Consider the following 25,591-nt stretch of genomic DNA (forward strand, 5'->3'; position numbering starts at 1 on the left):
CTGTCACTACACAGCGACCATAACATAAAGGGGCTGACAGGTTTAGTTTCAAGGGAATCTAAACCTTATCACATCATGTAATTTTTTGTTTCAAAATTCTGTACTAATTTCTTGTATTTAAAACTATGGTGGAATTGGAGATTTGGATCAGAAAAAAAACAAAGCTCTGACAGCAATAATGTATAAATATAAAAATATATCAAAACCAATTGCCATATAAACCTATTTAGACAAAAATAAAATATAAATAGTATTTAAACATGAACATTCACTTTATCTCTGCTATCAATCCCAAAGGAAAACCTACAAATAATAGTTATAAGCTGCCTATGGTTCCTGACAATGTACCTTGCCTCACAAGCTTTACATTCTACAGATATTATGTTAATCGATTGCTGTTCGAAGTGTTGGAACTGATATGGGCACCATGTTATATATATATATATATATATATATATATATATATATATATATATATATATATATATATGATAGGTACACAGTATTGTATAGTCTTGCGTACCTATAAAACAGGTCTTTTCATAATGGCAGATACTATAAGCGATTCTGGCTCTGCTTAAAGGGGTACTCTGCTGCTCAGCGTTTGGAACAAAATGTTATGCATGCTTAGAGCTGGTGCCGGGAGCTTGTGATGTCATAGCCCTGCCCCCTCATGATGTCACGACCCGCCCCCTCAATGCAAGTTTATGGGAGGGAGCGTGACGGCTGTCACGCCCCCTCCCATAGACTTGAATTGAGGGGGCGGGATGTGACATCATGAGGGGCAGGGCTATGACGTCATGAGCTCCCGGCGCTGATTCTAAGCATTCGGAAGATTTTGTTCCAAATTCTGAGCAGCGGAGTACCCCTTTAACAGCAGCATGCACAGTGTTTCTGCTCCACCTGGCATACTATACACACCTTACCATGGCAGAATGGCGATAAGAAATTAATTGCATGGAATCACTTTTTGCAGAAAACTCTAAAGGCAATAAGAGGTTACTGGTAAAATACTCCAAACCTCTCTTAAAACCACAATCTTGGTTGGGACTCTTATTTGTGCTATTGCAAGAAACTCCTCTTAGTCGTTAATTATTTCTACCCCCTGCTCCCTTTTTCCCCACTCTTCTGTCTTTCTTGCTTAATCTTTTTTTATTCTGTTAATCTATATACATAATCTTTTTGGCCCTTCTTACCTCTCCGGTCCATTATATGCTATACGCTTTATCTAGAAGAAGTCTGTGCTACTGAAATTTTCAGGTTCAGCTGATTATCCTCTTAGGCCCTCTTTCACACTACTGTTGTCACCCTGCAAAACCTCCCGTCATGAACTCCTATCTGAAAGTCCCTAAAACGGCAATCAAAATATCCCATTCATGTCAATGGGATTTTTTTGACCATCCTTTAGCATCAGTCATGTCCCATTATAACTGACATTAGTTATTTTTGACGCCACAAAAGACGGTGTATGCAGTAATTTTTGTCCCGTCAAAAATAACAGTGGAATAACAGACATAAAAATTTTAACTTTGAAGTCTATGGGTAACGGACGTTCACAATTGACATCCGTTAATGCCTGTTATTTTAGTGTCCCTTATGATCCGTTATTTGTACTGTGCATGTTCAGAACATGGAAATAAAATAATGGACATAAAATAAGGGGTGATAACGGATGGAACATGTCCGTTATTTTGACAGAATGCCCGTTAAAATAACAGACATTGGTAATTTATGTTCAGTTATTTACTCCATTGTTTCATGACCTCTTTCAGCAGAAAAATGCAGGGACATGATGGTAGAGTGAAAGACTTTTACACCTCAGATTTGGGAGGGTGGACAAAGGTATTAACCCATCATTAATATAGTGCACAGTCGCTGACCTTGTTCAATTTTATGAGACCGGTTCCATACTTCCCAATTTCCCTGGGATTTTACTGGTAGGAGATTGACTTTGATAAGGGACTTGTTGCTCCACAATCCTCCTTCCCCAGAATAGCAAATGGTAACATCTGCACCCACAAAGCTTTTGATTTCCTATTATACAAACACAGATTATATTTTCAGTTCTGATCAGTATCTAGCTCAATCAGACGTATTTTCGATTTCTGCCCAGATGGTCCACACAATTCAGAGAGAAATAAGTAGCAGCTTCGGCTGACCACTGCTGATGCACGCTTGACTACACGAACAGCAATTTAGGAAGAATATGATACGACTGAGCACTATTTTTCATCAGAGTATTTCTAGTTCGATGTATTCAGGAGTGCACTGAAAATAAGTGCTCCCTTAGTGCTTTATTAGTCAACAGCTTACATCGGCAGAATTGAATTTCCTTATATGAGAGGTTTCTGTGGAGTACCTAGTAAGAGATAGCACTGTCAGTAGCGGAAAGAAATCATTGCTTTCTATATTTCTGCTGTCAATTCATCAGTAATAGAGGTGGTGTTTGTTCTCCAGAGACACCAAGTTTACTTGGCTTTATAGACTGTATTTACAGTTAAATACACTGCTTAAATTATAGCATGTGTGAGTCGGACCCATCGGTATATCACTCCATCAGACATCATGAAAGGATGTGTTATAACTCTGCATGGAACGTTATTTAAAAGGTTTGGTTATTTGACATAACAGAATAGGGTGTATGCCTTGACTTACAAGAATTCCACTGCCTGCTATCCTCCCCCACACCGGCTTGTTCACCTCATACAGTCATCAGTTTGGAAATATATATAAAAAACAATTTTAATTTTATGAAAACATGGTGTAACCATTGTGAAGCCTCTATGAGAATCCCCATTGTACTTCATTTCCGACTGATAATATTCCTAGAAGAAAAACAATTTATGTATTGGCGGTAACACAGCTAGGGTAAAGAAAGAGCAGGGAAAAAAAAAAGTAAAAAGTCAATGGCCAGCTCTAATTTAGAACAAAACATTTTATATTTATACAGAATGCTATGAACATGGTTTGTATTTTAATGACAATCATGAGTTTTTAATTTATCAGTTGTCAACTTTGCCATACAGGCTGGGACAGAATCGGCACACTCATTTCATTCTGATCAGAAAGTGGAAGATCTAGGCTAGATGCATAAATAAGGACACAGAAAGTCCTTTCTATTGATCTCCTATGTCCTTCACTGGTCTCTGGAGGAGACTACATTAGTCAATACCCATTTCTTTGGCAATTAACTCCAATATGCTGCAGATGCCATAAAGCTCACACACTAAGTTACACTGTTAATACAGGTAACGCAAGAAGGAAGTGTGTACCTTCAATGTGACCACCTCTAGTATGAAGGTTTACAAATAAAAAATAAATGGGTATAATAAAGTAAGTACAAATTAATTCAATACAAATTAAGTAAAATATAAGACTGGAGGAACCCATACAAATGCTGTTGGCTGTGATATTCGTTGGCTGCCAGCTATCTTCCAGAACCTACACATAAATGTTTTTTTGAGTTCTGAATGGAGAGGGGAGGGTAATCTGCTGACAGACTGCTCTAGTAGAGGCTTATCTCTCCAAGAACAAGAGGATCTGGTAGTTGAATTGCAACACACCTAATATTGCTCTCCCCTCTTCCATAACACAGTTGGGTGGTCTGGCTAAAATCAGCATGTTCACATGACTTTTTAGTGGGGGACCCAAGGCAGGCTATATATTAAGTAGCTCTTTGCCAAACAAGCTATTCCTCCCAATCCCCTCCTCCCCTTTCCCATACACATGCATGTGTGGCTTATCTTCCCAGAGGGAAAAAAAAGGAATCAGGTATGTTAAAATTGTACTGCTGGAGTTGGAAGACCTCTATACACATTATGGCCCAGATTTATCAAACATTGTGAGGGAAAAACTGGAGTGATTTTTCCACAATGACCAATCACAGCTCAGCTAACGAGCTCTGGTAAAGTGAAAGCTGAGCTGTGATTGGTTGTTGTTTGAAAAACACTTCACTTTTACTCTCAGATAGTTCGATAAATCTGGGCCTATATGATTAGTTGGTGCTGCTAAAATTCACTGGTTTGGCCACAATTAAAGGGGTATTCCAGCTTTATACATCTTATCCCATGTATGATTGCAGGGGTCCCGCTGCTGGGGACCCCCATAATCTCAGTGCAGCCCCCGGCTTTCTGTGCCAGGTGCTGCCTCCGAGAAGGGGACGTGACACCACGGGTCATGCCCCCCCCCCCCCCCCCCCCCTAGTGATGTCACCCCACGACCCCTCTATTCATGTCTATGGGAGACATGAATGGAGGGGGTGTGACATCACCAGGGGCATGGCCGTGACGTCACGTCCCCGTCTTGGAGGCAGCGCCCGGCACAGAATGCCAGGGGGCTGCACAGAGATCGTGGGGGTCCCCAGAAGTGGAACCCTTGCAATCATACATCTTATCCCCTATCCTTTGGATAGGGGATATGATGTATAGGGCCGGAATACCCCTTTAATCTAAGTGTGGCTAGTGCCCTCGGTTATTATCTACTTTGAGTATTCCTAGGTTATTTTTTATTTATTTAGGAATTCTGTTACAGTCTACTTTCTAGATGCATTAAAATACAATGAATGCCTTTTAAAAACTTAGTTATAATTAAACAAGAATAAGAGACAACTCTCCTGCCACCTTCTAGTTCACCACATACAATTTTAACCTTCTAGAAGACGACATTGCTCTTTAAAACTGTTCAGCACCTAAGACATCTTATGAAATGATTTATTAATACAGAAACTATGTTTAATAAATTATAAAGAAGAAAACACCGGTCCTGCATATTGTTAGGGGATGGCGCATGCTCTTTATTACCAAATGTCATGACAAATAATGTGTTTATGCAATTCAGAGTATTCCATTTAATATTCATCCCCCATTGTACATCTCCAGTATGAATAAATAATAAAGGCCAAGCCTCAGAAAATCACATATGCAACAATTTTATATACCATTTTAAAATAATGAACAGAACAGTAAAATCGATAATTCAGCATTCTCAAGAAAACCGAAGGGGGGAATAAACTTAAATTCTGACTCTGACTGACTTCTTGCCCTCTAACAAAGATAGTACTTAAAACACCTAGTACAGGTTCCAAGGGGGCAGCACTTGGCTTTATTTTTGGTGTTCTCTAAGGGGGAGAATTATCAAAACCTGTCCAGAGGAAAAGTTGCTGGGTTGCCCATAGCAACCAATCAGATCGCTTCTTTCATTTTTCGGAGGCATTTTTTTTAAATGAAAGAAGCGATCTGATTGGTTGCTATGGGCAACTCAGCAACTTTTCCTCAGCACAGGTTTTGATAAATCTCCCCCATATCCCTATTTCATGCATCTCTCCCCTTAGCTTCTGTGCTGTTCCTTTAAATAAGCAGACACCAAGGAATTACAACTTAAATATACCTAACCAGAATTAATTTGGTCAGACTAAACTAATTATTGGCCGGTTTCAGCACAGGTAACTGTAGTTTTCCTCATCTCTGTTAATAATCAGAACATAAAAAAGAACCAGACACTGACAATAACTATACCTGCTTGTAATCTCCAATGATAGAGCTGTTCTTCTTTATTTCAGATTCTGCCTTATCAAGTTCTCTTCGACACATTTCCTTTAACTGCAAAACAATATAAGAAAGAATAAAAGTCGGTACATGTGAATTTGCTGCCATTTTGCACTTCAAAATCATTATTTTAGAAGCCAAATAAGAGAATGTTTATAATACGGCTTTAAATTGAATGTGGTGCGGCCCTATGTACACAAACATACACTGGAACTTAAAGGGTTATTCCAAAGTTTTGACACAGCATTATAACACTGATCCTACATCCTTAACGTTTGCGCTGACCTTCTTTTGGTGGGAAATCCGCCACTACAAGCAGACACACAGAGCGACCCTGCCGCAGCTGGGAGCTCGCTCTGCAGTCCTTCTGTGACTACTGTCGGCACATCCGTAGCATGAAATATGCTGCGGATGAGCCCCGTATGACCCTGCCCTAAAAGAAAAAAGTGCTCACACATACACAGTACCATACAGATTCATAGTGCAGCTATACCCCACACATTTATAGTACTGCTGTACTGCTCACATACACAGTACTGCTATGTTGCAAATATTTACAGTAACGTTATACCTATTCAATAGAGTCTATTTATAACATTGCTATATTACAGACATGAACTTCGCTTACACACATGAATATGTGCATATTATACTCCAATGGACCCATATATTAAAACATATTTACACACATTACACTATATACCTCTATAAATACCTCACCTGCAGAGCTGTCAATTCCAAGCAGTGGAGAGGGAGCCGGGGAGAGAAGAGGAAAGAGCCTGCTGTGCATTCCCTGAGTTGCGCTCTCTGCACTTCCTTCCCCTCTCTATTTTGTGCATTTTAACAGAACTGATATATGGATCAAGTTACAGCAGCCAGTAAAAGCTCTGGATGCCCTTACATAAAACATACAAGGGCAGAATCTTCCCAGCCTTAAAGGGGTAGTCCAGTGCTGAAAAACGTATCCCCTTTCCTAAGGATAGGGGATACGTTTCAGATCGCAGGGGGTCCGACCACTGGGGCCCCGGCTTACTGGCCAGATAGCAGGTGTCGACCAGCGCACGAAGCGGCGGCTGACACGCCCCCTCAATACATCGCTATGGCAGAGCCGGAGATTGCCGAAGACAGCGCCCCAGCTCTGCCATTGAGTTGTATTGAGGGGGCTTGCCAGCCATAGGATAGGGGATAAGGTTTTCAGCACAGGGTTTCTCCTTTAATGTGTCCAAGGGTCATGGACACAAGATAAATGATTGACAAGGCTGCAGGAGGAACACAGCCTGCAGCAACACTGCTGTAGCAGTTTTACCAAACATGCACCTCCAGCTGTTGCAAAACTACAACTCCAAGCATGTCTGGACAGTTAAGGATGTCTGGGCATGCTGGGAGTTGTAGTTTTGCAAAAGCTGTTGGCACACAGCTGAAGGCAACACTGCTTCAAAAAAGAGGTATCCAAACACTGTACTTCCATCTATTCCAAAACTACAAGTCCCAATATTACATACACATTAATGACATAGGAACAGAAAATGAATGCATAAAGAACTTCTGTACTTTTAGCACTAAACCTTTGCACTAATTTAGTAATTACTAAATGTAAGTTATACACTCACTATATTGTCTTTGGTGGTAGAGTACAGGCAATCTCCAATAATCATTGTGTGTGTACAACATAAAACCATAGAAAAAAGGGTTACAGAGCAGGGCTGCCAGGCTCCCGAGAGCAATGAGTCAACAGAGTGAGGAAGGGGGAGGAGTCATCAGTGTCGGCAAGAGAAGGATCCGCCCCCTCCCTCTGAGAAGATGAAAAAGTCAATGGGCAGCTGTAATATGCTATTTCATAGTAAAATATTGATGATAGATACATAAAAATTACATGTACATGAACAGTTTTGTTTATTTTGTGCGATCTGATCGGTACAAGAAATGGAAACGTTGAGCTTTTATACTGCCACATTTCTGTACAGGAAGTTGATTGACCACACAGTGACTGACATTATCCACTCCACCCCTTCATTCATTCAGCTAGTAGAGATATGACCTCCCTCCTGAGCATGGAGCCTTCTCAGCAGCATGAATATTAGCACCAGAACATAAGTAAAGTTTCTTCCTGTGTGTTTGCAGCACCGAAGTCGTCCACAAAAGTCACATGACATTTGGCTCAATCATTCTTGGGGTGTGAAAAAAATCAGCCCCGTACCAACCCCGTAACCAACCATTAGATTATATGAAACTATGTTTAGATACAACTACTGTGATAACTAATGTAGACAATAGATCTTACTATTTTCATCACATGAACTCGGGTGCTGCTGTGAAGTTCTATACTCAAAAATGTATTTTGTAAGGTATAAAACTAAGAGGGGTCCTGGTAGCTTTATCAGGAGACAGAACAGCATCATCCATCTTCTATATTGAACAACGCCTTCTGAAAGTCACTTAATAGTAAAATTCCTTATAGTTCAAGATTGTCAAAAACTGTGTGAAAACATGACTGATTCCAAAACCAGACATAATGTTATGGAAGGCAGTGTCTTACTCAACAATGTGATGGCCATCTAAAAATATTCTGACCTGCAGTTTGTGGACAATGTTTGGAATGAATGGATTTCAGGAAAAAGATGAATTCATCCTTCTCTATTAAATAGAAACAGACCTAAGGGGACCACAAACCTTCGTATGCTGTCGGCTGAACAGATAGCTATACATCACAAGTCCCCTATAAACATGCACACTCATCTGGATCAAGCATGCCTATGTCCAACAGGAAAAGAGGATTAAAGGGGTTATCCAGGAAAAAAAACTGGCTCCAGAAAGTTAAACAGATTTGTAAATTACTTCTATTAAAAAATCTTAATCCTTTCAGTACATATGAGCTGCTTAAGTTGAGTTGTTCTTTGCTGTCTAAGTGCTCTCTGATGACACGTGTCTCGGGAACCGCCCAGTTTAGAAGCAAATCCCCATAGCAAACCTCTTCTACTCTGTACAGTTCCCGAGACAAGCAGAGATGTCAGCAGAGAGCACTGTTGCCAGACAGAAAACAACAACTCAACTTCAGCAGCTGATAATTATTGAAAGGATTAAGATTTTTTAATAGAAGTAATATACAAATCTAACAAATGAAGAGATTCATAAGATTGCACTCATCACTGTAGCTCAAATCCTTTATTGGGGCATGTAAAGCAGGTACAGAAGATAAAGATGCAGGGGGGGGGCGCCTCCATGGGACGGTCTCCGTTTCGTGCACCTAGTGCATGAAACGGAGACTGTCCCATGGAGGCGCCCCCGCATCTGTATCTTCTGTACCTGCTTTACATGCCCCAATAAAGGATTTGAGCTACAGTGGTGAGTGCAATCTTCTGAATCTCTTCATTTGTTATATCTGCTAGTTACTTGGACTGGATCTGCACCTCCACGCTCATTCATTAGTGCTCACCCCCACTCTTGCATATGTCCACTGAAGTTATCTACCTGAAGTGAAGTGAAGTGCCAGACTCCTGCTTCTACTTTGTAATTAATTTACAAATATGTTTAACTTTCTGGAGCCAGTTGATATATAAAAAAAAAAGTTTTTTCCTGGAATACCCCTTTAAAAGGTCCCTACAAACAATAGACATGTGTTGGCTGAATCCATTGCTTTCAGCAGGGTCGGCTGATCATCTAAAATATATGGGGGCCTCCTGACTCTCCCCTTACACATAATGTCAGGGAAGAAAAGGTTTGGACATGGTGGATTTCAAGTGTTTGATCATTTAGATTTCAGAGAGATATGCTTCCACCAGAGGACACTTGTAGCGGCTTACAACACTATTTAGAACACAAGACTGTAGTGTTCTAAATAGGTTGTGTGTGGTATTAAAACTTGGCTTTCATTCACTTTAATGGGACTAAACTGCAGTACCATGTAAAACCTGAGGACAGGTGTGGGGTTGTTTTTTGAAGAAATCTGCTGTCTGGATAACCCCTTTAAGACACTGCCAGACTCATCTGACAGCGGCTTATCTCCTGCAGGAACAAACCATTGGACATATTGAAACCAACTTGCCCGATTCTTCTTTCCCCCCAACAGCTGTGGTCAGGGGAGAGTTAAAAGTCACACATATCAGGTAGCTCGGTGGTCATTTGGTTTGGCCAACTTAAATGTAATGGGTCTGGGAACCCTTATGCAAACCTATGAAAGTTCTTTGCACGGCAAAGGGTTAATTGTGAGATCATTACATGTTGGATCCCACAAATAAGGCAGCAATGTCATTCACAGAGATAGAGCTCGCTTTCACATAATATCCAGACCGGTCATTGATTACTTGAGAGGAAATACAACTTTGCTGATAATTTTGTAGCACATCCGGTCAGTACAGTACAGGAGGACACCTACCTGTCCAGCTTCTTCTTCAAGTCGTCTCTTTTCCTCTTCAGCATCGATCAATTTTTGCTTAGTCATCAGCAATTCTTTATTTAGAGCATCTGCTTTTTCCTCTGCCTGAAAAAAACAGAACTCGATATCATTAGTATGCTTTATGATATTTTTATGCTATTTTTAATGCTTTTTAATGTGCATTTAAGATAGGTGGCTGCTGTGTTGTTGCATTAGCAATTTTCCCATTTTTGGCTTACTGTCAGTGAACAGAACCTGCTTTGTTTACATGCAGTGCCTTATTTTCTTGTTTGCAGCTTGTCACAATATGGTACCAATTTATCTTTTTTTTTTTTTTTTAAAGCTTTTAAGAAAAATAATCACACCAATAGATGTACAATTGTACACACATATATATATATATATATATATATATATATCTTAAAGGGGTACTCCCCCGGAAAACATTTTTTTTTAAATCAACTGGTGCCAGAAAGTTAAACAGATTTGTAAATTACTTCTATTAAAAAATCTTAATCATTCCAGTACTTATCAGCTGCCATCTGCTCCACAGGAAGTTCATTTCTTTTTGAACTTCCTTTCTGTCTGACCAAAGTGCTCTCTGCTGACACCTCTGTCCATTTTAGGAACTGTCAGGGGCAGGATAGGTTTGCTATTGGGATTTGTTTCTACTCTGGACAGTTCCTAAAATGGACAGAGGTGTCAGCAGAAACTGTGGTCAGACAGAAAGGAAATTCAAAAAGAAAATAACTTCCTCTGCGGCATACAGAAGCTGATAAGTACTGGAAGGATTAAGATTTTCAATAGAAGTAATTTACAAATCTGTTTAACTTTTTGGCACCAGTTGATTAAAAAAAATAATGTTTTCCAGGGGAGTACCCCTTTAATAGGGTACTAAATAATATCAAATAGAAGAAAAGCTAAGTGAAGTGGTTCAGTAATCCTATACATTCCCGGGGTCATCTGTGCACATTATTGATGTGCAGCTGGGAAACCACATGCCCAGGCCTGAGGACTGTTCGGGAGACACTGGTCTAGCAAATCTCTTCCACTGAATACAGTAGAAGCATCAGCCTGTCTTCTTTCCTGGTCTCCAGGCTTAGGACAGGGCTACACAACTACTCTGGTCATAAAACACAATGATCGAAATGTCACATTGCATCTAATGTTATCGAATAGTGTCATGGAGCCAGGGGACAAGTCCTGGGGAAAAAAGTGTGGGAACTTACTCAAGATTTTTAGAAAAAGTGCATGAACTCAGTTCCCATGCGTTCCTGCAGGACTCGAGCCCTGTTTGTAGCCCAAAATCTAAATTCAACAGAGGCGACTTTGCCAGCACTGAGCTCTATGCTGGCTAACCTTCTTGCAGTAACTCTCGTATTTGACTATTATTTAAGCAAACTGCAACTGTGATGGCACAAGTAGTAGGGAAGGCAGAAATATTTTGGTTGCAAGACTTAGATGTCACATAAATCTTGTAAGCATACAGCGACTTTGACAGTGACGTGGACTGTGATGCTTGAATTGTATTGAAGCAAATGAAAAAGAATGGGACTCTGTCACCAAAAATCCGAGAGAGTCCTCTGGTTGTGGTTCAGGCTTCTTGTGGGTAAGAAACGGACCCCATTTACTTTCATTGGCAGCAGTGCAACACAGTCCTCTCTGGTCTCGTGACGTGTTGCCATATTGCCTTTTTATGGAACTATTAAAGGGGTATTCTGGCCTTATACATCTTATCCCCTATCCAAAGGACTGCAGGGGTTCCACCGCTGGGACCCCCAATGATCTCGGTGCAGCCCCCTGCATTCTGTGCCGGGCGCTGCCGCCGAGACTGAGATGTGACATCACGGCACCACCCCCTTATGATGTCACGCCACACCCCCTCCATTCATGTCTATGGGAGGGGGCGTGACGTCCATCACGCCCCCATCCATAGACATGAATGGAGGGGGCGAGGCGTGACATCCTTTGGATAGGGGATAAGATGTAAAAGGCCGGAATTGTTTGTAACATTGCTGTTATGGTGGGCTTCATATTGTACGATATTATGTGGTCTTATTGTTGGCGGTTGCCATAGCGGCAGATATGGTAATGGTTTGAGCAGTGTGAAGAGTACAAAGGTTTACAAGTGCGTTTTTTTTTTTTTTTTTTTAAGGAAAACACATTTTATACATAAACAAAAATTTTTAAGCAAAACACATTTCATACATTAATCTGCAGTTAAATGTAAAAAATTTAGCTAAATGGACTCTGAATTTCAGAAGTTCACTTGCTTAAGAAAAGTTTAAAGGGTAACTTTACACAACATATTTAGGTAAAATTTGCAGCAGCAGCAAATATACACGAAATTATGCAACTTGTGATGCAGATTTAGGGTAGGGTCACACGTGCGGTATTTTGCTGCTCTGTATTTTCCTAACCGTCGAAGTCAATAGATGGTAAAATACACATGTGATTTTGCTACCCATTGACTTCAATGCAGCAGCAAATATGCAGCAAAATACGGCACGTGCTACCCTACCCTTAAAGTAATACTAAAAAGTATCCTCCCCTTATTGATTCCCTTGTTCTATTGTACTGAGGCTTCCCTGATCACGAGGACAGGACGGAGATCTAGGGTTTCATTCTAATTGGCATAATTGGCGTCGAGGAGGAATTTCTCCTCTGTTATGGGCAATGGGGGAAAATCCGCAAGAAATCCATACTCCTTCTGAGTCAGATGTCCTGCATGGCAGGTCAACCTGCATCTGGAGAATTTCTACAGGGTGTGGACAAAAAACACATCGCGATTTTGCTATACAGTTCCGTATACTGTTTTGGATAGGAAAACCGTATACAACCTTTTGTAAAACCATATACATAGACCTCCCATGCAAAAATATATGCAACAAGAGGCATCTGGTCGTGTAAGTTTTTGTGTGTTTTTTTTTTACCATCAATGTCAATGAAGTCAATGAAAAATGGATGTGTCTACAGTGCCATACGGTTTTTGGGATACGTTTTTCTTGTACATGGCAAACCACACCTTGGAAATTCAATAAAACAATTACAACTGGAACTTTATTGCACTAAAGTGTTACTTTAATTTCAGAGCACATGTTTGCATACAATTTTGTCAATTTTTAGGGCATACGTTCTGCAAAAAAAAAAAAAAAAAAAAAAAAAAAAAGGGTGCAAAACTGTGATGTGAATGCACCCTAAGTCTCATCTACTTTCCTAGCACTGTAATCTCCTGCAGATTTTCTATGTGTAATCCTGTACAGAAAGTCTGCACATTTTAGCGATAAACGTGAAAGCAGCTTTCAAAGTCTGGGTTAGGAAACTGTTAAAGACGCAGGAACCAGTAAGAGAATTTTTGTAATAGATGGAGAAGTGCAGAAGATTAAATGAAAAGGGGTTGTAGGAGACTGGAAAAATGCAAATGGCCCAGCTTTATAGAGAAAAAAGCCCAGGTATTACCTCAGATCCAGCAAATGGTCAGCGACAGACTAATGTTTTTGGCCATTAGTGCTAAATAAGCAATGATAAATGATCTTAAAAAAAAAAAAACGAATCTTACTCATCAAGCTAAATTTAGAATGTGTAAGATCATCGCTAACCACACATGCAGCCTGGTGCAGAGCAGCGCTCTCTAACCACTAACCTGTAGCTATCTGGCTGCTGTGAAACTTCCACCCCCACTATTCTGGGAGCTTTAGCTTTACAACAAAACACTCACGTACTAAAGCGGCTGTGGTATATTAACAAGTTATATATAGAGGTACAGTGCAAGACACCACAACTCTATAAAGTTATACCACACCTCAATAAAGTTATTGGGGGACCTTTATCAAAGTCAGCGTAGGTGCACTGAAGTTATTGAAAAATAGTATAGATAACATCCAGGTCCCAGTACATATTAAAAGTCCAAAATGTATTAGATCATCTTAAAATATGAAAGAAAAAAAAAATGCACCCAAGTGAACATAAAAAAAAAACACAAACGCCTGAACAATGAAGTTATGCACAGGTTGGGATGATGTAGTTGGAGTGTACGAGCACCAAATGTATTAAATGGTGCAGGGCCTGTGATAAATATGGGGCTTATCACCCATACGACTTTAAAAAAATACTGTCTACAGGCAGTTTGGTAAGACAGGTCGGGGCTGGTGTATGTTTGTGGTGTAATTGAGGGCTGTACAACGAATCAGCGACATATATATCATTTTTTTTTAAGTGGCACTTCTTCATTCTTTCCTCCTTACATTATAAAAATCATAACCCTTTCAATTTTGCACCTAAAATTCCATTTTATGGCTCATGCTTTGCGCCACCAATTCTACTTTGCAGTGACATTAGTCATTTTACCAAAAAATCCACGGCGAAACAGAAAAAAAAATCATTGTGCGACAAATTTAAAGAAAAAAAATGACATTTTGTAACTTTTGGGGGCTTCCGTTTCTACGCAGAGCATTTTTCGGTAAAAATTACATCTCTTTATTTTGTAGGTCCATACAATTAAAATGATACCCTTCTTATATTGGTTTGATTTTGTCGTACTTCTGGAAAAAAGCATAACTACATGCACGAAAATGAATACATTTGGGGTGGCATGAGGGCTCATTTTTTTGCGCCGTGATCTGATGTTTTTAGCGGTTCGATTTTTGTATTGTTGTATTGATCTGACTATTTGATCGCTTTTTATAAATTTTTCCATGAAATAAAAAGTGACCAAAAATACACTATTTTGGACTTTGGAATTTTTTTGAGTGTATGCCATTGACCATGCAGTTTAATTAACAATATATTTTTATAGTTTGGACATTTCCACACGCGGCGATACCACATAGGTTTATTTTTATTTACACAGTTTTTTTTTTTTAAATGGGAAAAGGGGGGTGATTCTTACTTTTATTAAGGGAGGGGTTAAATGATCTTTTTTTTTCACACTTTTTTTTTTTGCAATGTTATAGCCCCCTCTAGTGACAATACCACTGCACACACTGATCTTCTACACAGATCACTGCCATGCATTAACATGGCAACGATCAGTGTTATCGGCGGTCAATTGCTCAAGCCTGGATTTCAGGCTTGGAGCAATCAATCACCAATCGGACGTGCCAGAGGCAGGTAAAGGACCCTCCGCTCGCGTTCCAGCTGATCGGGACATCACGACTTCACCAAAATGGTTCCGATCAGCTTGACTGAGCTGCCGGGAGTGTATAATTGTTACTTTAGACGCGGCAATCAACTTTGAACGCTTCGTTTAAAGGATTAATAGCGCATGGCACAACGATTTGTGCCGCACGCTATTAGCCCAGGGTCCCGGCTTTCATTAGCTGCCGGGACAGACCCGCTACGACGTGGGGTCACGGCGTAACCCCACGTTATAGACCGGGCGCAGGGCATACAGGTACGCCCTGCGTACTTATGAGGTTAAATCTCTTACCACTGAAATGTGAAAAAGCAAAACTGTGTACTTTTTAGTTGAACACTTTTTTGCGCAAGTGCGACAAATCTGCAACAAATTTACACAAAAAAGCAGTGTAGAAAGCTTGACAAATTTCCCCCATTGTCTATCTGCCCTCGCATGTGAAATGTTTTTAAACATTATGATTAATATTATACCAAGTAACCAAATCTGATGATTTTATTCATAGAGGTCCAAAAGCTACAACCCTCAGATTAATAGAACAAGGGCATTGCAGAGCTTCCTAGATACCAGGCACTTTTGTACTCTTCTGACTATAGGGCAGTGTTTCCCAATCAGGAGGTCGCCAGCTGTTGCCAAACTACAACTTTCAGCATGTCCGGGAATGCTGGAAGTTGTAGTTTAGCAACAGCTAGAATCACCCTAGTTGGGAAACACCGCTAGAGAGGTTGCATGAGATAAGTGAAAAAAAGTGTATATTATATAAATATATGCAATTTCTTCAAGAAACACTGCCACTCCATGGGCTGGAACCAGTATAGCAATCCCAGACACAACCATGGACAATACTAACGTATCGCAACATCTTTAAAGGGCTACTCCACTGGAAAACATTTTCTTTTAATCAACTGGTGCCAGAAAGTTAAACAGATTTGTAAATGACTTCTATTAAAAAATCTCAATCATTCCAGTACTTATCAGCTGTTGTATACTACAGAGGAAGTTCTTTTCTTTTTGAATTTCCTTTCTGTCTGACCACAGTGTTCTCTGCTGACACCTCTGTCCGTGTCAGTAACTGTCCAGAGGTTTGCTATGGGGATCTGCTTCTACTCTGGACAGTTCCTGACATGAACAGAGGTGTCAGCAGAGAGCACTGAGGTCAGACAGAAAGGAAATTCAAAAAGAAAAGAACTTCCTCTGTAGTTTACAGCAGCTGTTAAGTACAGGAAGGATTGGGATTTTTTTTTTTTTAATAGAAGTAATTTACAAATCTGTTTAACTTTCTGGCACCAGTTCATTTAAAAGAAAATGTTTTCCAGTGTAATGCCCCTTTAAACAACAAGGAAACAGGTAGCAGAGTCAGTACTTCCTGAAGTCATGACTTTGTACTCTTTAACCCATTAAAGACCAGGCCATTTGTGGCTATAAAGCCTATGGACATATCTTTTATTTCAATTGCATTCTATGAAGATTATGGAATAAAACATATTTTCAATTTTTATTTATTAAATTTTTTTTTCCTCCAGAGGCTTTACTTAAAATTAAAGAAGCGAGCTGATAGGTTGCTATGGGCAACTGTGTCACTCTTCCTTTGCACAGGTTTTGATAAATCTCACCAAATGTCTCAGAGATGTCAATGATCTCTGTTGGTTGTCAGAATAGTGAAGCTGCAGATAAAGCGTAAATCCAAAGTTTTATTAAAAATGACCTGCAGCACTGCTTTATAGTAATTTTTCATAATTACACCTATGGTCAAATCAGTGGCTAAATAACTGAATATATAGCGAAGTTTCCGCTTCCTGGCGCTTGTAACTTTGCAGTATCAGACCTGCCCTCTATATGGCACCCACTGTGTTACACTGGGGCACGGCTACTACAAGGATCGGAGGAGCATTGGTCTGCAGTTACATCAGACAAGGGGCATCGAAAATGACGCTGTATTCAGCCGCTAATTTGACCATAGATGTAATTACGAAAAAATCACTATAGCACACAGTACTGCACTATAGTCATTTTTCATAAAACCTTGGCTTTTCGCATTAAAGGGGTATTTGAAAATATTTTCAAATCTACCGGTGCCAGAAAGTTATACATTTTAGGGGAGATTAACCAAGACTAGTGCTGAGGAAAAGTTGACCAGTTGCCCATAGCAACCAATCAGATTGCTTCTTCATTTTTCAGAGGCCTTTCCAAAAATGAAAGAAGTGATCTGATTGGTTACTATGAGCAACTGGTCAACTTTTCCTCTCCACAAGTTTTGATGAATCTCCCCTTTTACTCCTATTTAAAAATCAAAAGCTCTCCAGTATCTATAAAGTGCTATATGCCATGAATAAGTACAGGGCATATGGCACCTGGCACCTGTTGTCACGTCTGGCTGTGTCAGGAACTGTCCAGAGCAGGAGCAAATCCCTATGGCAGCAGAGAGCACTGTGGTAAGACTGGAAAGAACTACACAACTTCCTCTGGAGCATACAGCAGCTGATACGTACTGGAAGACTCGATTCTGGAAGGCTCCTGGGTTTTCAAACCGCCTGCTGAGTGAGCTGGGAGCATGTCACAGAGCCTCAGAGTACAGAGTCCTGCTTGTCCTCCGTGTACAGAGCCCTGCTTGTCCTCAGTGTACAGAGCCCTGCTTGTCCTCAGTGTACAGAGCCCCGCTTGTCATCAGTGCACAGAGCCCTGCTTGTCCTCAGTGCACAGAGCCCTGCTTGTCCTCAGTGCACAGAGCCCTGCTTGTCCTCAGTGCACAGAGCCCTGCTTGTCCTCCCCTCACTTTCTGTATTTTGTCTCTGCACAGAGACACACAGGCAATAGCTGCAGGGACATCATTTTTTCCACCCAAAACTATACATGTTTACATTATATAGAAAGTGTTGGCAGATTGCAGGTGTACTTTAAACATATTAATAAAAACCTATTACGAAAACAAAACAGTGAAATAGAGTGAAACATCTCCAAAAGACTGGATTTTCAGTCCATCATACATTATGCATAATGGCATTTTCTTTAATAGGGCCACTCCTATAGAAGACCACTCTTCAACACAATTTAGGGTGGTCTTTTTAAAGAGGTTTAACTTTTCCCAAAGGTGTTATCAGCCATTAAAACTGAATCAGGAGGAAGAACTGACCTCTGTGATCATAGGGGATCTCCAGGAAAATTGCATCTCATTCAAATATGGCATATTCTCATTGTGAGACCTCCCATCCTGAGAGAGAATTTAGGGCTGCAGCCCCTTCCCTGTTTTACATGCACAATGAAGGAAACCACAGCTACATCTTAAAGCAGATGGCCAGGCACCACTGTGTAATAAAAGACTGTAGGGCAGTGGTATTCAACCTGCGGACCTCCAGATGTTGCAAAACTACAACTCCCAGCATGCCCGGACAGCCGTTGGCTGTCCGGGCATGCTGGGAGTTGTGGTTTTGCAACATCTGGAGGTCCGCAGGTTGAAGCCCACTGCTGAAGGGGATGCAGTGCTGCAGCCTCTTCTTTCTTAAGATCAGTGGGTGTCCCAGAGGTCAGAGTCCCAGTATACCCTAGTCTTATACCATCATAGAATCTAACAAAGGAGGCAGCCACTGCCCACAACTCTCATACATTGATTTTAGTGGCAAGTAATTTATCTGAACCTTTCTAACAGACAAAGAAGTTCCCAAACGCAGCGTCATACTTATTTATAGAACTATGTAGAAGAGTATGAGGATTATACCAAATGTAAAGCTTAACTTCTATACTGGTGTAGAGATATACAAGCGTTATTGAAAGATATGTTTCTTACATTATCCAGGTCCTTTCGCAGTGCAATCTTGCTGGTAACTAATTCATGAGCCAAATCATCATTTTCTTGCTCCAGCCTCATGTTTGCTTCCTGGAGCCGTCTATTTTCCCGCTAGAAAACAAAATTGAGCTTTAATATTTGCCTAAAGTCTTAAGTGTTGGGTGTATGTGCAGGTACCGTATATATATTCTTATGTCATGTTCCCCTTGTAAACATAGGCAGTAAGGGTACAATGATTAATCCAAATCCCAGAAAGGTTTGTTAGACATGAAGTTAACCTGAACAAATGTATAACTTGTCAGAACTCCAAGGATACATATTACACCAGACTCAGCCATGTGAAATAAACAGGCTGATCCCATTAAAGGGGTACTTCGCCCCTAAACATCTTATCCTCTATCTAAAGGATAGGGGTTAAGATGTTTGATTGCGGGAGGTCAGTGCTGGGACCCCCGTAATCTCAGGTGAGGAACCCCAGTCATCTGCTGAATGGAGCGAACTCTGCTCCATGGCGGATGATGGGCGACCACAGCAGTCGCGCCCCCTCCATTCATGTATAATGGAGGAGGGATGGCTAGTACATAGCTGTCACGCCTCCTCACGTAGACATGAGTGGAGGGGGCGTGGCATTAGAGCTGAGTGGTATGACCAAAAATGTGTATCACTGTATTTTTGTAAGTTATGGCGGTATTTAACAGTATTTTCCCCCCATCATGTGACCTGTGGGCGCTGCTTCTCTAACCCCCCCCCCCTCCCCCGGTTTATCAGCCCAGCACTGCGCTGTCCCCCACATTGGGGGAACTAATCATGTTACCCACAAGCACCGCTCTCTTCGTCCTTCTGTGTGTTGCGGGCCGCCGGCACTGGAAATCTGTACTGTACTACATATTTCTGTGCTTGGGCTGCAAAAATAAACAAAATAAACTTTAACTCACCTTCCTATGTTCCCCCGTTGCTCCGGTAACTGCCTCGCGCTGGGGATGGGATCAGCACAGAGCCGTTAGCCTATCACTGTCCGCAGCGATGTCCCGCCTCGGTCGCCTTGGTCATGTGGAGCCGGCCAGCTTCTTACATGACAGTGCACTCACACACAGGAGGACGAAGAGAGCGGCGCATGTGGGTGACATATGATTAGTTCCCCGATGTGGGGGACAGCGCAGTGCTGGGCTGATAATTCATTAGGTGGGGGGGGGGTAGGAGAGAGAAGCAGAACAGCACCCGCGGTTCACAGGGTTACATATGATTAGTTCCCCGTGGGGACAGCGCGCTGCAGCTGATAATTCATTCATTCGAGGGGGGGGGGGCCCAACCGATATTGCAGTATGGGAAAAATTCATATTGTACAGGAAATAAAATTTCGGTATTCGGTATGAACCAGTATACCGCCCAGCACTATGTGGCATGACGTCATGAAAACGCAAGGTCCAAGCTTCAGTGTTCAGAACGTTGCGGCGCCGGCCCGGATATCACTGGGGGTCCTTTGGATAGGGGATAAGATGTCATTGGCCAGAATACCTCTTTAGGGACTATTCACACGTACAGTATTCTGCACAGATTTGATGCACAGGATTTCCAGCTGTGTTCAGTCATTTAGTTTCCATTGAAATCTACAGCAGAAAATCCTGCGCATCAAATCTGAGCAGAATACTGTACGTGTGAATAGATCCTTAATGTCTTTCTCTTCTGCCCATCTATTTCGAAATCTATTTGACATGCAATAATATATCATTCTATTACACAGTATATATTTTTCATACTGTGCGTCAGTGAATCCTTGGAATATAGGACATGTATTTAATATAAGATGCTATAGACTTCATACGAATAAGGTAAATGGGTGTAACCGCATAATAAAATATAAAGTTCAGCCTGAGAAATCTAAAACAGAGGCAAATGTATGTAAAGTATAGCAAATAGGTAGGTATAGGTAATGTGATGGTAGTACTGTAGGTATAGTCGGGCACTCTCTTAACTTATAACAACCCAATCAGTGTCCCGGGGACAATAGCTAAAACTTTAATGTCTAACATGTATCGCTGCACACAGTGGTGCTCAGTTTGCAGCCATCAGGTAATATCAAATACAGAACAGAGTTGATAGGCGGCACTCACCGGTACTTGCAGAACTCCTATTCTTTATTATTCAACGTGCATGAAGATAGGTGGCAGGGAGCACAGGTATGGATTGCAGGGGTGTTTTCATGAGAACACCCCAGCATCCATATCTGTGCTGCTCGCCACTTGTCTTCATGCACATTGAATAATAAAGAAAAAAAAGAGTTCTGCAAGTACCGGTGAGTGCCGCCTATCAACTCTGTTCTGTATTTGTCCGTACATGTAAAGTATAAAACATGGTATAACACACCTCAAATCTTTCAACTGGATCTTCTTGCTGTGCTTGCTGCTCTCTCATCATGTGATATTCACGCTCGTATTTCTTGAGCTTTTTTTGACTAATCTGAAATGTAAAATATAATATATTTCTACTATCGCATAGAAAAACTGTAGATTAAAAAAAAAAAAAAAAAAAAACAGGAAGAAATACTTGAAGAGTAATGATGCTTACCCATCACAGACATGTACTGTATAACAAAGCTCCAGCCTGCCTATGGGGACAACAAGGATGCATTGCTCTCACCATTATAGTCTATGGAAGTTACGGACAGTTGTTATCATATCTCCCATTGACTTAGATGTTGTCTGCAAGTCTATGGGAGGTATTGCCTGCATTTAACATTGACTTGAATGCAGACATCTCCATTCATATATTTAAAGACCTCTGGGTAGGGTGAAATATTGTAGTATGTGACTAAAGTGTGACCTACTATTTTAACCTGAATAGATTCTGTCAACATCTTTCTTCTTTTGGTCTCTTTCAAGCTATTAGGGCCGACTGGTGTTTTCTGAAATGAACATTTGTAATTTTTCGGACAATATAATAAGTGTTTTAAATAGTGCTGTTGCAGTCGTCCGTTTCCTTGACTTTTCCATTCAAAGTCTTACTAGCACTGTTGGGGGGGGGGGGGGGGGGTCAGGGCACATCCTATTGTTACAAATAATTATTGTAATTAGTGTAATATTGTAATATCTGGTATGTGTTGACCTTATATAATTAAATATTATTATTATTCTCCTGATATGAGAGAGATATGGAAAATAATTCAGCAATAATAAACATTCAAAACAACAGAAACTATAGTACATTGTTTCCTTAGAAAATAATCCACTTGGGGAGACGTTATCCTCCGTCAGATAATAGTACTGGCAGTTCTGTGTTAATGAACACCTCAGAAGAGAAGGATTTAGAGTAGAGATTTTTATGGGCAGTCGGTAGGGAAAAGAAGTGAAATTCTTGTCTGCATAGCTAGAAGTATATCCAGAAGGAAGAGGGAGATTATGTGAGACAACCTGTGGAATATTGGGGTCAGTTCTGGAGACCTCACCTACAGAAAAATGTTGATTAAACAGAACAGGTACAAGGACTAGCTACAAAAATGGTGACAGGGCCTTGGCATAAAACTCATCAGAAAAGAATCATGGGGGAGATTTATCAAAACTTGTCCAGAGGAAATGTTGCCCATAGCAACCAATCAGATTGCTTCTTTCATTTTGCAGAGGCCTTGTTAAAAATTAAAGAAGCAATCTAACTGGTTGCTATGGGTAAGATTTTTTGATAAATCTCCCCCCATAAGACTAAAACTGAATAGACTGGAAGAAAGAATGGAAAGGGGGGATATAGCCAGCACATTTATAGGGTTCAGGGGAGAAATGTCTATATTAAGAAACTAAACACAAGAACAAGAAGGCACAATCCAAAGTTGGTTGGAGGAAAAGTTGAAGAAAAAATATTATTTTACGAAATAAGTATTACATTCTATTTGGAAAGTCTTCAGGTCCTTTTACTTTTATGTTGTGTTATGTTATACTAAAAAAAAAAAATGTTAGAAATGTTTGCTTATTTACTGAGAAGGAAAAAATAAAATATCTTATATATAAATATTCAGACCCTCTACTCAGTACTTAGTTGAAGCCCCTTTGGCAGCGATTCCAGCCCCCAGTCTTCTTGGGGATGAGGCCTCAAGGTTTACACACCTGGATTTAGGGATTTTTTTGTCATTCTTCTCTGCAGATCCTCTCAAGTTCTGTCAGGTCGGATGGGGTCCGTCAGTGTAAGCCATTCACAGGTCTCTCCAGAGATGTTCAACTGGGTTCAAGTCAGTGCTCTGGCTGGGCCACTCAAAAGATATTCACAGAGTTGTCCTTAAAAGGAGTAGTCCGGCGCACACTTTTCTTATTTTATGTCCCGCCTCGGCCGGTGATAGGCTGAAGCTCCGTGTGATGTGCCGGGCTAACAGGAAGTAAAAAGCAAACAGCCCGGCGACCGAACACCTGTACCGGAGCTCCGGGGGCGCGTAGGCAGGCAAGAGAAAGTTTGCTTTCTTTTTTTTTTTGCAGCCCGGACCGGATAAAAAAAGAAAAGTGCGTGCCGGACTACTCCTTTAACCCTGGTGAGTATGTGAGGGATGGTATTGGGCAGATGATGAGCAGTGCCTTGTTTTCTCCAGACATAACACATAGAATTAAGGTAAAAAAAATGTTAATCTTCTCAAGATCTTTGCACCCATATGATCCCGTCTCTGAGTTCCACAGGCAGTTCTTTAAACACCAAGGCTTGGTTCTTCCTCTGATATGTATTATTAGCTGTGAGACCTTATATAGACAGGGCTGCGTCTTTCTAAATCCCGTCCAATTAACTGAATTTACCCCAAGTGACTCCAATGAGCCAAATTTTAAGTGACATAGCAAAGAGTCTGATTATTAAGATTTTTTTAATTCTGTTTTCCGATTATGAGGTATTAAATGCTGAATGATGGGGGAATCTTATTTTTTTCTATTGTAGCACAAGGCCTTAACAAAATGTGAAAAAGTAAAGGGTGAAAAGACTTTCCAAATGCTTTCTAGATGCTTGGAACAAACTTCCATCAGATGTGGTTGGTGAATCCACAGTAAGCATAAACATATACATAAAATAATACAAGAGCAGACTAGCCTGGCCACAAAGTCTTTTTTCTGCTGACAATCTATGCTTCTATGTAGCCACCTACTAGATATTTGGGGTATAACCTTCAGATATGTTATTAAAGGGGTTATCCAGGAATAGAAAAACAGAGCCAATTTCTTCCCAAAAGAGATCCACACCTGTCCTTAGGTTGTGTGTGGTATTATAACTTGGCTTGATCTACCTTATTGAAACTGATCTGCAATACCACACAACCTGAGGATAGGTGTGGTGCTGTTTTAGAAAGAAATTAGCTCTGGTTGTCTATTTCTGGAAAACCCTTTTAACATCAATGGTTGGAAAACTCTTTTAAACAAATATTAAAGAGGATACTTTGGTATCTTCATGCATAGTCATCCACCTTTATAAAGAATCAAATATGGTAGGTAGCCAAAAAAATAAAGTGCACATTTCCGTCTTCCTTTCTCTCAGAACTTTAAAGGGGTACTCTGCTGCACAGCGTTTAGAACAAAATGTTCCGAACGTTTAGAGCTGGGAGCTCATGACATCATAGCTCCGCCCCTCATGATGTCACACCACGCCCCCTCAATGCAGGTCTATGGGAGGGGGTGTGACGGCTGGCACGCCCCCTCCTATATACTTGCATTGAGGGGGCGGGGCATGACTGTGAGGGGGCGGGGCTATGACGTCACAAGCCCCCCGGCGCCGGCTCTAATCGTTCGGAACATTTTGTTCCAAACGCTGAGTGGTGGAGTACCCCTTTAATATAACAGCTACAGTCAGCTAAAGGATAGGGAATAAAATGTCAAATTGCAGGGGGTCCAGCCACAGGGATCCCCCACGAACTCTGGCCCGTCACCCAAGTAATCCACTGTTCACACTAATCTTTATGCAGACTTTAATCTGTGATCAGTTGGGGGCCGACTGATGGAACCCCCACAAATCCGGAGAATGCCGTAAAAATTGTGACCCCCAAATAATGGAGCAGAGCAATGGATTATCCCTTATCCTCATCCGTAGATTATTCATTATCATGTGGATATGTGGATAACTTCTAAAGGGAGAATACCCCTTTAAGCCCCACACAGAGTTGTTCAGCAACCAAAAATAGAATAGACAGCAGAAAACCAATCCATGTGTTCCCTACAGGATTCTTACAAGAATATTTTTAAGTTTTTCATCCTATAAAACAGGCAAAGAGTGCAGACAAGTTCATCTCCTGTTTACTCCTACCATTCATGTCTAGTGTTCCTTGAATAGTGATTGGGCCCTGTGCTGGGAATGTGGTAATAGGCACTGTTATCTAGTAATACAGTATAATTTAATATATTTTGTATAGTTTACAGAAAAAGCATTAATCAGATAAAATTCTAAAAAAAAAAAAAAAGAAAAAAAAAAAAAAAGGTTTCTCTATATAAACCTGCGACTTCTCAGACTATCACGGTCCTTCAATAAATAACTACAGGTAATACAGGTAATGTATTCCCAATGAGGCCTGTGAGGGCGGCCTAGTGTGAGGTAAGTGACATCCTGGAACTATTCCATGCTGCTTTAATCCATAGGACTTCATGTTCCGCTATAAATTGTCATATGCCAGAAGCATGTGAATAAGTCAGATAACTGAGAAAAGGTTCCACAATAAGACAGATAAGAGACAGAATGCAGTAATCTGCAGGATACTTACAAACGTGAATCAGCAAAGAGGAGCAGCCACAGAATGCAGCTTTCCTCATACTGAGAGC

The 25,591-nt window shown here is 40.8% G+C and overlaps 1 protein-coding gene across 2 annotated transcripts in view; it reads right to left on the reverse strand.

The window, feature by feature from the left end:
• RABGAP1 (RAB GTPase activating protein 1) overlaps window positions 1–25,591 on the reverse strand; it is a 198,227-nt gene that overhangs the window by 12,355 nt on the left and 160,281 nt on the right. For both annotated transcript variants that reach the window (XM_056540844.1, XM_056540845.1), the window contains exons 20-23: window positions 21,195–21,287; window positions 18,831–18,941; window positions 9,916–10,020; window positions 5,514–5,597 (exon numbers count right to left, since the gene is read on the reverse strand). In XM_056540844.1, coding sequence (XP_056396819.1) covers window positions 5,514–5,597; window positions 9,916–10,020; window positions 18,831–18,941; window positions 21,195–21,287 — 393 coding nt within the window. The remainder of the gene's footprint in view (window positions 1–5,513; window positions 5,598–9,915; window positions 10,021–18,830; window positions 18,942–21,194; window positions 21,288–25,591) is intronic.

This window comes from Hyla sarda, chromosome 9 (assembly GCF_029499605.1).
Source record: "Hyla sarda isolate aHylSar1 chromosome 9, aHylSar1.hap1, whole genome shotgun sequence".
In the NCBI taxonomy this organism is placed as follows: Eukaryota; Metazoa; Chordata; class Amphibia; order Anura; family Hylidae; genus Hyla; species Hyla sarda.